This window comes from Ailuropoda melanoleuca, chromosome 12 (assembly GCF_002007445.2).
Source record: "Ailuropoda melanoleuca isolate Jingjing chromosome 12, ASM200744v2, whole genome shotgun sequence".
NCBI classification, from domain to species: domain Eukaryota; kingdom Metazoa; phylum Chordata; class Mammalia; order Carnivora; family Ursidae; genus Ailuropoda; species Ailuropoda melanoleuca.
In genome coordinates, this window is record NC_048229.1 from 63,255,981 (window position 1) to 63,273,092 (window position 17,112).

The following is a 17,112-nucleotide window of genomic DNA, read 5'->3' on the forward strand; positions in this document are numbered from 1 at the left end:
GTCAGTAAACCCAAGACACTGGGACAGCTTCTAGGAGCAGGTTTGGGGATACACACTGGGTTCATCAGGCAGAGTGGTCTCCTCTTCTGAAATGGGGGCAGCTTGGCTAGACAGAAAGGTTCTTCCTTCTCTACTGCCGGGGCTGTCCACCCACTTCCTCCACTACCCCTTGCACCCTATCCTTTCCCCGGATCCACGGATTGTTTTCGTCCTCTTCGGCTGTTGGACATTTGCTGATGGTCCCTGAAGTTTTGCTGCCGTGTCCGCAAACAGGAATTGCGCCGTGTTCCCTGGGCGGGCGCGGAGCGGAAGCGGAAACAGCGACGCTGGCGCCGGCGGCCGGGTGGCCAGGAACGGAAGCGGAAGTGGCGGCGGCGCCGGCCTGGCCTGGCCTGGCTGAGGGGAGGCGGCGGGCGGGAGCGATGGCGGAGGCCGGGCCACAGGCGCCGCCGCCCCCGGGCACCCCAAGCCGGCACGAGAAGAGCTTGGGACTTCTCACTACCAAGTTCGTGTCGCTTCTGCAGGAGGCCAAGGACGGCGTGCTTGACCTCAAGCTGGTGCGGCCTGGGCTAAGGGGCGACCGGGAGGCTGGTGGACCAGGCAGGCCTGGACCGGTAGTGGGAACCCATGGGGCCGTCCAGCTGAGCCCTCAGAAAGCAAGCCGCCATCGGTGTGCTTTCTCACAGGAGGGAGGCCGGGAGCAGTTTCATTCATTCGGCCGAAGCCATTGGGCGTCAGCTATGTGCCAGGCTCTGGGCTGCAGGTGCTGGTCCTCGTGGCCCTCCTCGGCTGGTGTGGGAAGAAGAGCATCGGAACATCAGTTCAGACTGTGCCGGCCTCTTCCTGCCTCGCGGTCCTGATCTGCTGTGGTGCCTGGGAGGAGGGTTGGAACTCAGGTCACCCCTTTTTCAGATCACTTCCAGACCAGGTTTCAAGGTAGCTGGGGGGACATCTGAGAGTGGGGCTGAGTATCCTGCACTCTGTTCTGTCTGCCAGGCAGCTGACACCCTTGCTGTGCGCCAGAAGCGGCGGATTTACGACATTACCAACGTGCTGGAAGGTATCGGGCTGATCGAGAAAAAATCCAAGAATAGCATCCAGTGGAAGTGAGTGGGGGCACCTGGGAGGGCAATGGCATCTTTTACCCAGAAGTGTCAGGGGTGTGGGGAGGAGGACACAGGAGAGAGCAGGGGCCATGGGACCCAGAGTTCCTAGCATCTCCTCTCAGCCTCACTCCCTGGGCTCAGGGGTGTGGGGCCTGGCTGCAATACCCGGGAGATTGCGGACAAGCTGATTGAGCTCAAGGCTGAGATCGAGGAGCTGCAGCAGCGGGAGCAGGAACTGGACAAGCACAAGGTGTGGGTGCAGCAGAGCATCCGGAATGTCACAGAGGACGTGCAGAACAGCTGATATCCTCCTGGTGGTCCCTGCTCCCTGGGAGTGGGTGAGGGGCCCTCTATTCCAGCTGGGTTTGCTCCGTGGTGCCCTAGACACTATCCCTCTTGGGAGGATATCCTGCAGCTCCCGGCCAGGTCCCTGCCTTGGCCTCCCTCCTTAAACTCAAAGCCCTTCCCCAGCCAATTTTGGCCTGTGATCCTTCTCCTTGTAGACGCCAGGCCCAGGCCTTTCTCTGAGAGCTTGTATGTCAGATCTCTGCTAAAGAGTTGGGTTTTCTCTGTGGTCTGCCATCTGTCACCATAGGCAGGGCATCAGCCGTTCTCCTTAACCCCCACACCTTGGCCTACGTGACTCATGAGGACATCTGCAGATGCTTTGCTGGTGAGCAGAGCCTGGGTAGGGGGTGATGGGGTTGGGGCTGGGCTGAGCCACAGCCCTGAGCAGTGGGCTCAGTGCCCAAGGAGAGTTTTGTCTCTTAAGAGGGTTCCTTGGGCTTGCCCAAAGAGGACCCAGGCAGGGTAAGTCCTGGGTTTGAGGGTCACTGGGACCCCATGGAGGCAAATCATACTGAATGGGTACAAGAATTCTGGGCTGGATCCCTGGGTCAGTCCCCAGTTGCACTGTTTCCTGGGTTTGGCTTCTCAGGCATGACAGAGACATAAGGGGGATAGAGTGTGTGTGTACGCTCTTGCATGCTTGTATCCAGAGAAGAGTGGTGCTCACTTGCAACCTGTAGTCAGTTGCATTATAGATATGGAAACTGTTCCTTCTCCATTTTGCATCTTCTAGACTGGTTTGGGGAAGGAACACTGGCCTTGGCCTGAACATTTGCTCCTAGGGAGCAGCCCCTTCAATCAAGAAGTGAGATGCCCATGGCCAGCAATCCTTCAGTCCACATGTTTGAAGCCAGATTTTCTGGTTACTGACCCTTGGGCTCTTGGGAGGAGAAAAGCTTTAGTTTTCTGCCCTAGCCATTGTTGGGGTTGGGTGAGGTTTACTGTCCTAAGAGACCATGATTTCCTTCCTTGCTCAAAGGGATAGGCACCCCCATTCTTAGATTAGATTGAGCCCATGGGCCCTGACCCATCCTTGTCATTCTAGGAGATACCCTCCTGGCCATCCGGGCCCCGTCGGGCACCAGCCTCGAGGTGCCCATCCCAGAGGTGGGTGCTCAGCCCCAGCAGGCGGGGTTGATTGAGGGCGGGTGCTGGCTGTGGAGCTCCTGGCTGTGGAGCTCGATAAGTCCCGGGTGGGGCAGGTAGGGGGAGGACTGGGTTTGGGAGTTATCTAGAAGAACGGGCAGCCTAGGGTGGGAGAGGACACTGTGGCCCTGGCCCAGGGTCAGGCCAGAGCCAGGCCTGCTTCTAATTCCTCCTGTCCCCCATCCGCCACCTCCAGGGCCTCAATGGACAGAAGAAGTACCAGATTCACCTGAAGAGTGTGAGTGGCCCCATCGAGGTACTGCTGGTGAACAAGGAGGCATGGAGCTCACCACCAGTGGCAGTGCCTGTGCCGCCACCTGAAGATCTGCTCCAGAGCCCACCTGCTGTCTCTACCCCTCCACCTCTGCCCAAGCCTACCCTGGCCCAGCCCCAGGACACCTCACGCCCGAGCAGTCCCCACCTGACCGCCCCCGCCCCTGGCATCACTGAAACCCAGGGGGTGCCCGGTCCAGCAACTGAGATTACAGGTGAGGTATGACAGGCAGTAGTGATGGTGTGATTTCTGGGGCCCAAAAGGCAATGCCTCTGTGTTGTGGAATGTGTGCTCAGAGTTGGAAGAGACCTTGTGAGGGTTGTCCTTTTCCTGGCCTCCAACTGGCCTCCCCTTGCTATGGTTGTGAATGAGCCCTTTTTAATAGGGAAGCTCTGACTGTGTGAAGGAGTATTAGTGGAGATAGTTTTCCCTGGGTCAACCTCTGTCTCACTGCCCCTGGCAGCCCCTCTTGAAGTGTGGCCACAGCAGCCATGTCATCCTTGAGTCTCCCTCCTGCAGGCCTCATGCCCCTGTCTCCTTCAGGGGTTCATTTCTAGGTTACTTCTGCGGGGGTGAGGGGGACAGGGGATGGGGGACTGGCAGTGCCTTTCTCTCCTTGGGCCTGGGAACCAGGGCTCTTGTCATCCCTACTGTGGGTTCTAGCACAAAGCTTCGGTATCCTACTTCCTGCTCCCAAGTGACTGGGTTCAGGGAATCTGGTTGCAGTGAGTGACGGCCCCGGACCAGACAGCAAGGACGGTGGTGATCTCGGCTCCCTTTCTCCGGGCTTGGCAGCCCTGGACACCCGGCCACTGCAGTCTTCTGCCCTGCTGGACAGCAGCAGCAGCAGCAGCAGCAGCAACAGCAGCTCATCCGGACTCAACCCTTCTACCTCCTTTGAGCCCATCAAGGCAGACCCCACAGGAGGTGAGTGCACGTCCCCTGAGTGTCAGGGAGAACCCAGCTGTAGACGCTCCTAGGTCAGAAACAGAGCTGGGGGCTGGAACCCAGCTCGCCTTTCTCCTCAGCCAGAGCTGGCCAGCCCGACGGCCAGCCCCCCACATCAACCTTTGCCTCGACCCCAGGCTCTGCCAGCCTGAGTGAGGAGCCTGGCTGCCATCTCGGCACCGGTGCCCTTTGCTCCCCTACCCAGAACTCCTGGACCCCTCTCAAGCCTTGCCTGCCCACCCTTGCACTCGGGTCAGGAAGGCATAACTGCCGTTCTGGGGAAGGGGCTGTGGTACGGCCCTTAGGCTCCAAAGGTGGGGGCAGTGCCTTCCCAGGGGAGGTGATATCATCTGCCTGGAATCTTCTTTCCATCCTGCAATTTGGGTATTTGCTTCTTCCAGGACTCATTCTCCTTGGCCCACAAGCACCGCTCAGTCTCTTCTCACTAAGTGACTCTTTGTCTTCTGTGTTCCCTCTGTCACGTTCACCATGTCGTCTCTGTCTGGACTCCTTGGGCAGGTCTTCTCTACTCCATTCCATGTCTTGGTCTCCTCGTCATCCTCCAGGTTGCAGCATTCAGGACCCTTGTACCTCCCACCCCATGGGACACCAGTGCTGCTCTGGAGAAGTGGCCTTGCCCTGATTGCTGGTTCCAGCAGGTTTCTGGGCTGATTCGCTCCAGTGCTCTCTTGCTCCATGGTGTTGCTTTCCAGCTCCTTTGGCATTTATGGTGCCAACTTTGGCTGTCCTCTCTCATTAGCTTCTTCTGACCTCTCCCTTGCATGCCTTTCTAAATGTCGTGTTTCCCAGGTCTCTGTCCATTGCACACCTGTGGGGGGAGGGCACACATTCTGGGTAGATGAATCCCCGGCCTCCGGCTTGCCTAGGTCTTTGCTGAACTCCACACCTGTGTCCATGTGCCTTCCTCTGCACATCTGATGGGCACTTCATTCCTGTATCCTTAACTGAAGCTGATTTTCTGTCTCTGTACATACCCTCCTATTGGCCCTGGTCCCCTAGGCCTGACACCTGCATGTCACTCCAGTTCCATCGCCTCGCTTCTCCTGCTCTCCACTTCACATTAACTGAGTTTTGTCTCAGACATTTCCCATTACTGGCTTCCTGTATCCTCAACACTCGGGATCACTGCCGGCGACCTCTACCCGAAATTCTTCAGCATCCTCCTCTTTACCTTGACTGATAGGGATCTGTCTGAAATACAGGTTGAGTGTGGCATTTCTGTTCACTAAGTATCTTATCGGCTTCTTAAGGCCTGCTGGATAAAATTAGAGCCCCTGCACTTGGCATAGGTGATTCTCGTGCGCCAGCACCCTTCTCCAGTTTCGTTTTCCTCCGCTTCCCGTGTGCCTTCTCCCAGTCAGACCTTTGTAGCAGACTTGTTACCCTGTAGCACCAGCTCCTGTTAAGTGTCTGCCTGCTCCTCTGCCAAGTGACCTGGCCCAGGGTGTGGTCTCTGAGCCTGGCATTGAGCAGGTGCTCAGCAAGAGCAGGGATGAGTGGGGCATCTGCCATCAGACAGGGCATACCTACTGAGCCCATAGAGGAAGGGATCTGCTGCCCTTCTGCAGCACTTCTGAGTTAGAAGGGCTGTATCAGTCACCTGCGATGCCTTTAGTACCCTGGGCTCAGCACTAAGGATCTCACATCTAGCAGGGGAGACTGACAATGCCAGCTTGGCCTGGGGCAGGGCCTCCATCTCCTCAGCTAGGTGGAACCCCAAGACAGGTGGTATAACATCTGAGGAAGGTGGAGGCCAGAGTGGGACCAGACTGGATCTCTGTGCCCTTGAGCATGGCTTTCTTGTCTTTCAGTTCTGGAACTCCCCAAAGAGCTGTCAGAAATCTTTGATCCCACACGAGGTAGGTCTGCATCCTTCATGGGGTAAGGGCACAGCTCATTGTGTCTTACGGTTGTTTCTTGCACTTCTGAGGACCTATGATTGTGCTTGGTACCTGGGCAAAGAGTAAAGTCTTGATGGGTGGCTAGGGGGGATCCCCTTCGTGGGCTTTGCTGGGTGGAGAGCCAGGAGCCAAAATGTAACTGAGCTCTCCCTCCCTCCCCAGAATGCATGAGCTCAGAGCTGCTGGAGGAGCTGATGTCCTCAGAAGGTGGGTGGCCCAGGAAGGTGGGGGGTGGGGATGGGCAGGGGGTTGGGCAACTGCTGGAGGAGGGGGGGCTTGACCCAGAGCCTCAGCCTGGTGCTCTCTGCAGTGTTTGCCCCCCTCCTCCGCCTTTCTCCACCCCCTGGAGACCACGATTACATCTACAACCTGGACGAGAGTGAAGGTGTCTGTGACCTCTTCGATGTGCCTGTTCTCAACCTCTGACTGACAGGGACATTCCCTGTGTGGCTGGGACACAGACTGTGTGATCTGGGGGTTGCCTGAGGACCTCCCCCACTCTAGCCCTACACAGCTTGAGAGCCACAGATTCCTGGCTTCCTCAGCCTTCCCTCACTGCAGTTCTGACCACAACTCCCACTCCTGCACGAGCACCTCTACTGTGCTAGGAAAGCAGGAGAAAGGGGCTCAGCCCCCTTCACCGTGGAGCCAGAGTGTGTGCCTCTCCTTTTCCGGGGCTTTCCCCCACCTCCTGCCCTCTCCGAGCCCAGGCTCGGCTGCCACTCAGTGGCACAGAACTGAAGACCTGCCATCATCTGCATAGGGCACCTTGTCCAGCCCCACTGCCCTGTTGCAGCCAATGCCTCCCACTCTGAGGAGGGAAGCCTGGGGTGGAGCCAGGTGCCTGCCAGCACCACCCCTAGCCCCCTTCACTTCTCCCCGCCCCTGACCCTGCAGCTCCCCTTGGACCTCTCCCGTATACCCCGCATCTGCTGGGTCCTTAGCCCAAGTACCTATAGGGGGTAGGGGGTGGGGGTGGGGCTGCTAACAGGAAGGAACAGAGAGGTCTTTAGCTAGAAATATGGGTGGGTGAGCCCCTGAGGATTGGCCCAATCTCCTGCTGCCCTGTAGGCACCCCCCCCCCCCGCGTTTATTCATTTACCCTCATTTAGAGCCATTTGCAGAGATTTAGAAAGATTTGCAGTAACGAATGGATTCCTATATAAAGATTATTTTTATACTTTTTGCAGCAAAAGGAAATTGTAATATTTGTACAGTATCCAAGTGAATAAAGACCATGCCTAAGGCTATCTCTGATCTGGTTCTTTCAGGCCCCTCCCTGGAATTCTGGATTGGTGGTGGGACCGGGCGGGTTACCATTCTCGGAAAGGGAGGTGTGGCTGCTCTAGCATCCGCCCTCCCCGCCCCCACCTGGCTCACCTTGGGGCGGGGCGGAGCCGCTGGGGTGGGGCGGGGCAGGGCAGGAGCCTACCCGGGGACTCCAACCCGGAACTAGTCTCAGCTCTCTTGGGAAGGCTGCGGCCCTCTGGCCAGCAGCGGGAACCTGACCCGTCAGTGCGGGCCACGGGGTCCAGGCCTTGAACAGAGGGACGTCCTCGTTCTCGGAGGCACCAGAGCAGGCGCGCTCTTGGCCGGAGCTTGGACGGTCTGGAAACTACAGGCGCACCTGCCCTGGCTGGACCATGGCGCCCCCGCGGAACGTGGTGAAGATTGCGGTCCAGATGCCTGACGCCATCCCGCAGCTCATCCAGCTGGACCAGGTCACTAGGCTTGTCTGGCCTCCATTCATCCCACCACCCACTTCCGGGTCGCCCCCTTCCCCTCAGAACCCCCAGGTTCCTCCCCAACTCCTCCCCATACCTGCCCTATGAGTGACCTCTCCACTTGCAGGCAAAGCCACTGGCCGCTGTACTGAAGGAGGTGTGCGACGCGTGAGTGCAGGCTAGCCAGGCTGGGGAGGGGGATTGGGAGGGAATGGGAGGGCAGGAGGGAGGGGCGCCCTCTACCTGTCTCACTGAGCCTCCGCTCCTCGCAGGTGGAGCTTGGTTCACGCGGGAAGCTATGCCCTACAGTTTGCTGATGGGCATAGGAGATATATCACTGAGAACGTAAGTCTCCGCCCCCTCCTCCCCGCCCCCCACCCGCCAGGCCCATATCCCACTGTGCGACACCCCCCACTTCTAAGCCACCTGATCTCGATTCCTCAAACTCATCCCACTGTCTGGAATGTGATCTTTCTTTTTTCCTGACTCCCAAACCCTCCCTCACCAACAACCCGGATTAACCGATCCTCAGAGCCCTTCTTGACTTCTTTTCCTGTCTCTCCATCTTCTCCAGAACCGAACAGAGATCAAGAACGGCAGCATCCTGTGCCTCAGCACTGCCCCAGTAATGCCCTTCCTGACCCCGCCCTCATCCCCTGCCCTTTTTCAATCCCTCTTTGCCTTCCACCCTCCTCTCTGCCCACAAGGGGACTCTGGACCCCAGCTCCGCAGTGCCCCACCTAGTGGACATCTGAGTCTCCACACCTCTAGTTCCTGCTCCTTAACTTCACCCAGCCTCCTCACCTCTCCCACCCCTGCCCAGGACCTTGAGGCTGAACGGCTGTTGGGTGGGCTGCAGAGTGGGAGTCGTGAAAGGCGCCGGGAAACTCTGCAGCACCTCGTCTCACTGGCCCCAGACGTGACCTTTGCCCAGGAGGTCATCAGCCGCGATGGGCTTCAGAGACTAGGCACCATTATTGAGGATGGGGATGAGTGAGCACAAGACTGCGGTTTGTGGGGGACATGGTGGGGCTGGGGCCCTGGTCTGGCCCCACTCAGCCCCACATGTCCTCCCAGCTTAGGGGAGGTGCTGACCCTCGCACTGAGGGCCTTTTTGGAGCTCATGGAACATGGCATGGTGTCCTGGGAGACGCTGAGCATCCCCTTTGTTAGGAAGGTGGGTTGGCTTTTCTGGGGCAGCAGGTGGGGGCAGTGGGGTGGTGTCAGGATCTGGCCTTCCCTGGTGGGGAAGTGGTAGCAAGCCCCTACCCCTGTCGCAGGTGGTATGCTACGTGAACATGAACCTGATGGATGCATGGGTGCAGCCCCTGGCCCTCAGGCTGCTAGAGAGTGTGACCTTGAGCAGCCCTGCCCTGGGCCAGCTGGTCAAGAGTGAGGTGCCACTGGATAGGCTGCTGGTGCACCTACAGGTGTAAGTGTCAGGGGCTGGGGGCGGAATACAGATGAGGGGCGTGGATCCAGACCCCAGATAGCCCGCTGAGCCCTCCTCTTCTTGCCCCAGGATGAACCAGCAGCTCCAAACCAAGGCTATGGCATTGCTGACAGCCTTGCTACAGGGGGCCAGCCCTACTGAACGTAAGGTGAGTGTCCCATCTGGCTGGATGGGGGCGGGGGGGGCAGGAGCTGGTGGGCACTGTGCTCCAACCCGGGACTGCGGGATGGCTGCTCACGGTGGGGCTAAATCATCTAAGCCCCCTTCCCAATTACCTCAGCACATGCTTGACTACTTGTGGCAGAGAAACCTTCGCCAGTTCATCTATAAGGTAGGAAGGACTGGGCTAGGCAGACCCCTCCCCACTTTTCCTCCCCCAGCAAGCCTGCGCTCACCACAGACTGGCTGTTCTCTAGAACATCATCCACAGCGCAGCGCCACTGGGTGACGAGATGGCGCACCATTTGTATGTACTGCAGGCCCTTACACTGGGGCTGCTGGAGCCACGCATGAGGACGCCCCTGGACCCCTACAGCCAGGTGAGTGCCTTTGGGGTTCACGGGCTGGGGAAGCTGGAGCATGGCCTCAAATCTGTGATCCTGATGCCCCCTAACCCCACAACGACCCCAGGAGCAGCGGGAGCAGCTGCAGGCCCTGCGCCAGGCTGCCTTCGAGTCGGAGGGGGAGTCTCTGGGCTCCGGGCTGAGTGCGGACCGTCGCCGTTCCCTGTGTGCCCGCGAGTTCCGAAAGCTGGGCTTTTCCGTGAGTGACCCCTCCCTAACTCCCCACCCCTGCCTCAGCACAGGGCTGCTGTGGTTCCAGAGGCCTGGGGCCCTCACTGAGCTGCCTGTCCCACTTCCCCCAGAACAGCAACCCCGCGCAGGATCTCGAGCGCGTGCCCCCTGGCCTGCTGGCCCTGGACAACATGCTCTACTTCTCCAGACACGCACCCAGTGCCTACAGCCGGGTCAGTAATAGGGTGGGTGGGATATGGCAGGGTCCCTGTGGCCTTAGCTGTGTTCCCCACCCCATTCTCTTTTTCTACCCCCCCCAGTTTGTGTTGGAGAACAGCAGCCGTGAGGACAAGCACGAGTGCCCCTTTGCCCGGAGCAGCATCCAGCTGACAGTGCTGCTGTGCGAGCTACTCCGCGTCGGGGAGCCCTGTGAGTGGGATGGGGCACAGCATGTCCGGGAACGGGGGACGGAAGGGCAGAGAGGGCCAGGGGCTGCACACATGTTCTCCCTGAGCCCCTCCTGCCCCCCTGCTCCAGGCTCCGAAACAGCCCAGGACTTTTCGCCCATGTTCTTTGGCCAAGACCAGAGTTTCCATGAGCTCTTCTGTGTGAGCATCCAGCTGCTGAATAAGACCTGGAAGGAGATGCGGGCCACCCAGGAGGACTTTGACAAGGTGGGTGGGCTGGAAGTGAGGAGACCCGAGCCAGGGCAGCGGCTGTTCCTAGTAGGGGTCCAGAGCGCAGCCCTGAGCGGAACTTGGTGGCTCCAGGTCATGCAGGTGGTGCGGGAGCAGCTGGCCCGTACACTGGCCCTGAAGCCCAGCTCCCTGGAGCTTTTCCGTACCAAGGTGAATGCGCTCCCCTATGGGGAGGTGCTGCGGCTGAGGCAGACGGAGCGGCTGCATCAGGAGGGCACGCTGGCCCCTCCCATACTGTGAGTTGGTGGGAGTGAGTCCTAGTCCTGGCCCCACCTGCCCCAGTGCCCCGTGGGCCTTACCGCAGGTCAGTCCCAGTTAGCAAGCCTTCCCCTCGCCCCCCGCCCCAGGGAGCTACGGGAGAAGCTGAAGCCAGAGCTCATGGGCCTGATCCGCCAGCAGCGTTTGCTCCGCCTCTGCGAGGGGACACTCTTCCACAAAATCAGCAGCCGGAGGCGCCAGGGTGGTTGAGTGGGCAGGGGGGTGGCAGAGAGCGGCTGGTTTGGGGTCAGGGCCCCTCTCGTCACTTTTTCCCTCTTCCCTTTCTGCTCACAGACAAGCTGTGGTTCTGCTGCCTGTCCCCCAACCACAAGGTGTTGCAGTATGGGGACGTGGAGGAGGGCGCCAGCCCACCCACCCTGGAGAGCCTGCCTGAGCAGCGTAAGGAGGATGGGGCGGGGGTCCGGGTCAGCCACCTGCCCTCCCCAGTGCACCCCCTGTCCGGGGACCACGTGGGTGGTCAGCCCAGCCTTCTTCCTGCAGTCCCTGTGGCTGATATCAAAGCACTGCTAACAGGCAAAGACTGCCCCCATGTCCGGGAGAAGGGCTCAGGGAAGCAGAACAAGGTGAGGGCAGTGGAGGCCGGGGCTCCTTCCCGCCCGTACCTGCCCTGCTCTGTTCCCCGCTCAGTGCTCTCAACTCCCTGCCTTCCCCAGGATCTCTATGAGTTAGCCTTCTCCGTCAGCTATGACCACGGGGAGGCGGAGGCATACCTCAACTTCATCGCCCCATCCAAACGGGAGGTGAGTGTCTAGGCTAGGCTGAGCCAAGTTGGGCAGGCAGGCCAGGGAAGAGATGGGCAGGCCCTCACGGAGCTGGCCCCGTCCCCAGTTCCACCTGTGGACAGATGGGCTGAGTGCCCTGCTAGGAAGTCCCATGGGCAGTGAGCAGACTCGGCTGGACCTGGAACAGCTGCTGACGATGGAGACCAAGCTGCGGCTGTTGGAGCTGGAGAATGTGCCCATTCCCGAGCAGCCACCGCCCATCCCCCCGCCCCCCACCAACTTCAACTTCTGCTATGACTGCAGTATTGCTGAATCTTGACAGTGAGGTTGGCCATGGGCCTCAGCTGCTGGCATTCGTGACCGTGAAGGGTGGAGGGTGGAAAAGCCCAGACACCCTGACCAGCAGAGGCTGCAGCAGAAATAAAGTCTGCTTGACTCTTGGGTGTGTGTTGAGCCAGTTCAGAAACTGTGGGCCAAGCCTGCCTTTAAATTTAGCTGGCAAATGAGATGGGGCATCAGGCCAAGGTCACTGCTTGGGGCCACAACCCTGGGTGGTGGCAGTTGAGGGGCTGGTGTTCTGAAGGAGGGGCTGGAGACAAGCTGACCCTATTGTCCTTCCACAGGAATGAGTCCTGAGCATTCCTCAGTGCTGGGCCTGCAGAGAGGGATGGCCTGTGGTCTGGGTACCAGCCCGTTGAGGGATAAGTGGCAGGGCAGGAGGTATTGCCCTAAGTGGATGCCTTCCTGGGTCACATTAACAGGGGCCTGATTTCCAGAAGGTTCCTGATAGTCTGAACTCAGTCTTCTGTCCTGCTTGGCCCTGCCTGGTGTAGTTTTCAAGACTTGGAGGCCCTCTGGTGAGAGGCCTGAAGGGACAGATGTGAAGCTCTGTCTGTTTTGTGCTGAATAGCAAACTCAGGTGGTGGGAGGATAGGGCTGATGCTGGTAAGAGGGAATTCAATGCTGGAAGCCGGGCACTCTGATTCAGATCTACTGTGGGGAGCATGGGTGTGGTAGGGGCCACAGGCAAGACACTTGGGAGCAGAAGTGGCTAGGGGTATTGGGCCTAGCTAGAGGTCAGTTTCAGAAGCTAGCACACCAACCCACAGGCCCCACAGGGCAGGCTGAAAGCTGCCACCTCTCTCTGATGTCCTCCGTGCCTCTCACTACTTCTCTTGCTGAACACCTTCACACATACCTTTTTAAACAGTGTTAACCATCAACATGTTACCTTGAAAACTGATGAAACGGCCTCTCCTTTGGAGAATGTGGTGGGGGAGCACCTGCTTCTGACTCAGGCTTCCGGAGCCCCACATGCCCACTCCTATATTCAGAGGCTTCCCACCACACTCGGAATAGTTCAAGTTCAACTTGCTATTGAGTTCAAAATAGCAGTCAGGAGCGGGGATCCCAGACCCAGTTAGCACTTATAATACCCTCAGTTCTTCCTCCCCAGTGTCTCCACTCCCTTGTCCAGGTCACCACCAACACCTTGGCAAGAATCTCCTGACTTCCTGCCTCCTGTCTTGCCCCTCCAGTCCTTAATACCCCAGGTGCTTTTTCCAAACATGAAGCTGATCTGATTACACACTCACATGCACACTACCCCCATCCTGTATTTTTCAGTGTCTGTCTCTCGTCCATGGGATAATGGTCACAGTTACCCGCCTGAGCTGTAGAGCTAGATGGGTTGCAGACATGTTGTGGTTTAGGATGTCTAACAAAAGGCCTGTGGCTTGCAGAGTTCTCTGTGCTTGATCCAAGCTGGCATCCTCCCTGCACCCCAGGGGCCCCGCCCTGTCCTCCCCAGCACCAGCTCGGGCCTGCCATGTGTACCTCCCCAGTCCTTTCTCATTGCCCTCTTCCTTCCCTTCTCCTTTTTCACTGCCTTGAGTCTTTCCTTGATCTCCTGGGCTCTGTTCGGCTGTTTGTTGCTCTCTTAGGCTCCCAGTTCCAGCTGCTTGTTTCTTTACGCACGTCCTGCAAGCTGGACTGTCCTTGTCTGTTGGCTAATTTGCCTCCCCACCTGACCTGGGGGCTGGAAGAGCTTTGGCACCCCTGAACCCCACACAAAGTGCAGTGCCTGTGGGCACTCGGGCAGCCATACTAGCTGCTCCTAGAACTGGTGGACAGATGGACAGAGAGGTGGACAGATAGTTTCTCAGAGTTGCTGTTAAGAAGTCACTGACACTGTTTAGGAGGTTGGACTAGGGGACTTCTAATGACCCTGCCCAGAGATACTGTCCTCTTCCTGTTTTCTCCCTGAAGACAGCCTCACTGCATCCTTAATCAATGTGCTCCTAGGGCCTGGCTGGGATGTGCCTTTGCTGCAGGATGTGCTTGGAGGCTTAGGCAGGGAGAGGCTGCCAGGCTTCTAGTCTCCCACCATACTGGGGAGGAATTAGGACTTGCTGGGGGCACCTGTGGGGCTTTGGGTCAGGTGTAAGGAAGAAATTGTCTATGTGCCTCTGGTGTTTTGTTCACATTGTCCCTGGGCTAGGCTGGGCTGCTTCAACTGAGGTGTGGGGGGGAGGGGGCCCTTTAGTCTGAGGACTTCAGACAAGGAGGTAAGATCTGGAATTTTTAATTTTGTTAGGGTTTACAACAAAGTCTGCGGCTTGGCTGCTAAAGCTCAGTGCTGGTAGGGGCTGGGAGAGCTCCTTACAGGGGACAAGGTGAGCCACAGGCCTTACGTGTGAGAAGTGGGCAGGGCAAGAGGCGCACAGTCCGCTCCTCTGCAGCACCGGCTGCATCCCACCTGTGGGCCTGGCCTCCAGGGGACCCAGGCCTGGCCAGGACAGCAGGAGCTGGTGTTTCCAGAGCCTGTGGCAATGACATGTAGCTGGGAAAGACTCCTGCTGGGCTCTAGGGCAGACTGAGGCAGGAAGCCACCTGGGCTGCCCTGGATTAGCCCTACCCCCAGTCCTAGAAAAAGGGGTCTATAGCTGGAGAAGGGGCTTTGGGGTGTGTGGCAGAGGCGGGCAGAAGGCACTGAGTCAAACCAGGTCAAGAGGCCAGGGCCGGGGACTCGGGGGGCAAAGGAGGCTGAGGCACAGGGTTGGTTACTGACCTGGCCCTAGAGCGTTAAGGTCAAGTCAGCCCCACCCACGAAGCAGGACTGGACGCAGGTCACCTGGGGCAGTTGGGCTTGGAAGTGCCTGACGGCAGCCATGCTGATACGAGGGCACATGGCCACATCCAACGTCCGGAGCTGCTTGCACGCCTGTCCGATGGTATCCAGAGTTCTGTGGGGAGACCTCCAATGAGCGCGAGCCGGCATGGGGACCCAGCCCAGCCCCTGTGCCGTGGCGTCATCGGACAACTCACTGCTCTGTGAGCTGGCCGCAGCTGGCCAGGTTGAGGTGCTGCAGCCTGGGCCAGGAGCTGGCTGCCTGGGCCCAGCCCTCGTCGCTGAGGAGGCTGCAGTGACTCAGCACCAAGTGCTCCAGGCTGGGGCAGCCGCTGGCAACGGCCACCAAGCCCTTGTCTGTGAGTGCTGGCAACAGGCTCAGTGACAGCTGCCTCAGCTCGGGGAACTGGAGGACCTGCAAGGATGGGGGTGAGGAGTGTGTGTGTGGGGGGGGCGGGTAAAGGATGGCTCTGGAGCCCAGGGCCCTTCCAGGCTCTCCCACCCCCAGCCAGGGGAATGGCCTTAAGTAACAAGCCAAAGAGAACGTTTTCCAAGCAAAAAGTGGGTTGACCTGGGCCTGGCTGTGGTGCCAGGATCCTCAGCCTATCCACACTCCCAGCCCCACACCTTGGTCAAACTGGCATCAGTTAGTTTGCTGCAGGCTGTGAGGTCCAACTCCTTCAGGGCCTGCAGCATGAGCAGGGAAGGGCCCTGTGGCTGGGGAGAAGGGTCCTTGGGGCCCGAGGCCCGACGCTCCGGCTCTTGATGTAGCTGTGGGAAGAAGCTCCTGCTTCTCAGGTTCCTCCTGAGTTTGGCCCTCAAATGCTCCTAGAGAGAGACACTTAGGAGGGGCAGGAGGGAAGCTGAGCCCAAGGACCACCCCCCTTCTATGACCTGTACCTGTGGCCCTTGCATAGGCTCCTCAGTTGGTTCCCCCAGCCCCAGAAGCCCCCAGTCTTGGAGCTCCTTGCACCAGGCCAGACGCAGGACTGAGAGGTGGTTTAGGAAGGTGCAGATGGCCTGCAGGGTCCTGTTGGTGAGGGCCACACAGGAGGATAAGTCTAGCACCCTGAGGCTCAGGCCCAGCACTGGGATCAGGGAGAACACTGAGGCATCCTAGGAGGGAAGTGGAGAAGGGAGAGTAATGGGCAGGTGGCTTGTGCAGGGGTCCCTAAGAAGGTTCTGCAAAGGTTCCAGCCCCACAGGTGACAGGGAGCTACCAGATGGTCCATGGAGGGAAGCAACAATGTCCCTGGTCTGGTAAAAGGTAGGGGCGGGACACCAGGAGGAGTTTGCTGAAGGAGCAAGGCCTAGATTGACTGCGGTGGGAGGATGCAGGTGCAAGTTTCTAAAGTATCTGTCCTGCCTGTGCTCCCAGACCCTGCTGAAGTTGTGGGCGGAGGCAGCCCTCTGACCACAGCTTATTGGATCATCAGTGGACATCTGACCCTAGCTGAGCCAATCAGGTATGCTCCTAGAATTTGAAGCAGAACTGAGAAGTCACTGTGGGGGTAGGGCTGCCACCTGCCAGGAGCAGGAGCTAAGGGCAGAGTAGAGGAAGCTGGTTTATAAAGAGGTTTGTAAGAGACACTAGAACACAGGGCCCGGGGACAGCAGCTAAGAGACACATGGTGCTAATGGGAAGATGGAGTGGAGAAGGGCAAGGGAAGCGCTTGTGGAGGAAAGACCAAGAGACGGTTTTCAGGTTGGGAATGCTCTGGGCACACTGAGAGGCTGAAGGAATAACCCACTAGAGGGAGAGACTGACATTGCCAAGTGAGGGAAGCCACCCAGAGGAACAGGGCTGAGCCCTACTGAAGGGACTAGCTGCAGCCAAGAAATGACCATGACTACTATTACCTCTGTCAGACTCTGTCGAGTAACCTCCTTGTGTAACCTCATATCCATTCCCTGTAGAACCCCCTCTCTCATCTTCCCTGCCTCCGGAACACCCGCCATCAGTGTCCCTACCCAGACGACGGGGTCACTGAGCACTAGGTATGTGAGGCGTGTGCCAGCTTGTGGGCTGGGCTGGCCTGGTCCCTTGGACCTCCTCTATTTGGGTCCACAGGAGGGGCTGAGGGGAGGAGTGCTGCCAGGAGCACTGTCTTTCCAGACTCCTTTCCCCTTGTGTCCTAAGCTCACATCTCACTGCTGTTCCTTGGACATCGACCCTGGGCAGGTCCTCTCGGCTGCCACAGGGGCAGCTCCCCCAGCCCCAGCCCTGGAGAGGAAGGAAGGGGATGGTGCGCTCACCTGGAGTGAGGAGCAGTAGGCCAGGCTGAGGGAGGCCAGTGGGGCTGGAGCTCTGTGCCCCGAACCCAGGGCCTGGACCAGGCCCCGCCCATTCACCAGGCAGCACTCTGCCAGGTCCAGGCTGTGCAGCTCCAGCAGGCCCCCCAGGGCTGTGCATCCTGCGTCCATCAGCCACTGCAGCTTCCTCAGGCGGAGGCACTGCAGGTGCCCCAGGCCCTGGCTGATGGCCAGGAGGGCCCCATCGGCCAGGTCTGAGCAGCCGCTGAGGTCCAGGGAGGTCAGGCCTGATTGGAGATGGCAAAGGGTGGCCACAGCCTCCGTGGAGAGGTCCTGGCAGCCGTGCAGGGTCAGCTCCTTCAGCTGCAGCCCGAT

General features: G+C 58.9%; 3 protein-coding genes across 12 annotated transcripts; 2 read left to right on the forward strand and 1 right to left on the reverse strand.

The window, feature by feature from the left end:
- Positions 1 to 358: 358 nt before the first annotated feature.
- Positions 359 to 6,994, forward strand: E2F4 (E2F transcription factor 4). The gene is made up of 10 exons (XM_019798814.2): positions 359 to 557; positions 997 to 1,106; positions 1,248 to 1,409; positions 1,736 to 1,779; positions 2,500 to 2,561; positions 2,797 to 3,088; positions 3,601 to 3,801; positions 5,655 to 5,702; positions 5,907 to 5,951; positions 6,055 to 6,994. The coding sequence occupies exons 1-10, from the start codon at positions 423 to 425 to the stop codon at positions 6,168 to 6,170; spliced, it is 1,215 nt and encodes a 404-aa protein (XP_019654373.2). The 5' UTR covers positions 359 to 422; the 3' UTR covers positions 6,171 to 6,994.
- Positions 6,995 to 7,132: 138 nt separating this feature from the next.
- Positions 7,133 to 11,795, forward strand: ELMO3 (engulfment and cell motility 3). 10 transcript variants are annotated; one of them, XM_002918447.4, is made up of 20 exons: positions 7,133 to 7,465; positions 7,596 to 7,636; positions 7,741 to 7,813; positions 8,043 to 8,093; positions 8,292 to 8,461; positions 8,546 to 8,645; positions 8,749 to 8,900; positions 8,991 to 9,069; positions 9,202 to 9,252; positions 9,338 to 9,460; positions 9,552 to 9,683; positions 9,787 to 9,888; positions 9,976 to 10,084; positions 10,193 to 10,329; positions 10,426 to 10,589; positions 10,701 to 10,813; positions 10,906 to 11,010; positions 11,113 to 11,195; positions 11,286 to 11,372; positions 11,461 to 11,795. In XM_002918447.4, the coding sequence occupies exons 1-20, from the start codon at positions 7,388 to 7,390 to the stop codon at positions 11,671 to 11,673; spliced, it is 2,163 nt and encodes a 720-aa protein (XP_002918493.1). In that variant the 5' UTR covers positions 7,133 to 7,387; the 3' UTR covers positions 11,674 to 11,795. The 10 variants fall into 10 exon arrangements, 7 of the variants coding, with proteins under 7 accessions (XP_002918493.1, XP_011222227.1, XP_034494063.1 ...); XM_011223925.3 differs by having other exon boundaries at positions 8,043 to 8,461; XR_004618968.1 differs by lacking the exon at positions 11,113 to 11,195 and having other exon boundaries at positions 8,043 to 8,461; positions 11,461 to 11,522.
- Positions 11,796 to 13,850: 2,055 nt separating this feature from the next.
- LRRC29 (leucine rich repeat containing 29) lies at positions 13,851 to 17,041 on the reverse strand. The gene is given in 5 exon segments (XM_019798853.2): positions 13,851 to 14,599; positions 14,682 to 14,899; positions 15,112 to 15,255; positions 16,741 to 16,830; positions 16,832 to 17,041. Coding segments are annotated over 5 exon segments (687 nt in total). The 5' UTR covers positions 16,898 to 17,041; the 3' UTR covers positions 13,851 to 14,430.
- Between the last annotated feature and the right edge of the window lie 71 nt (positions 17,042 to 17,112).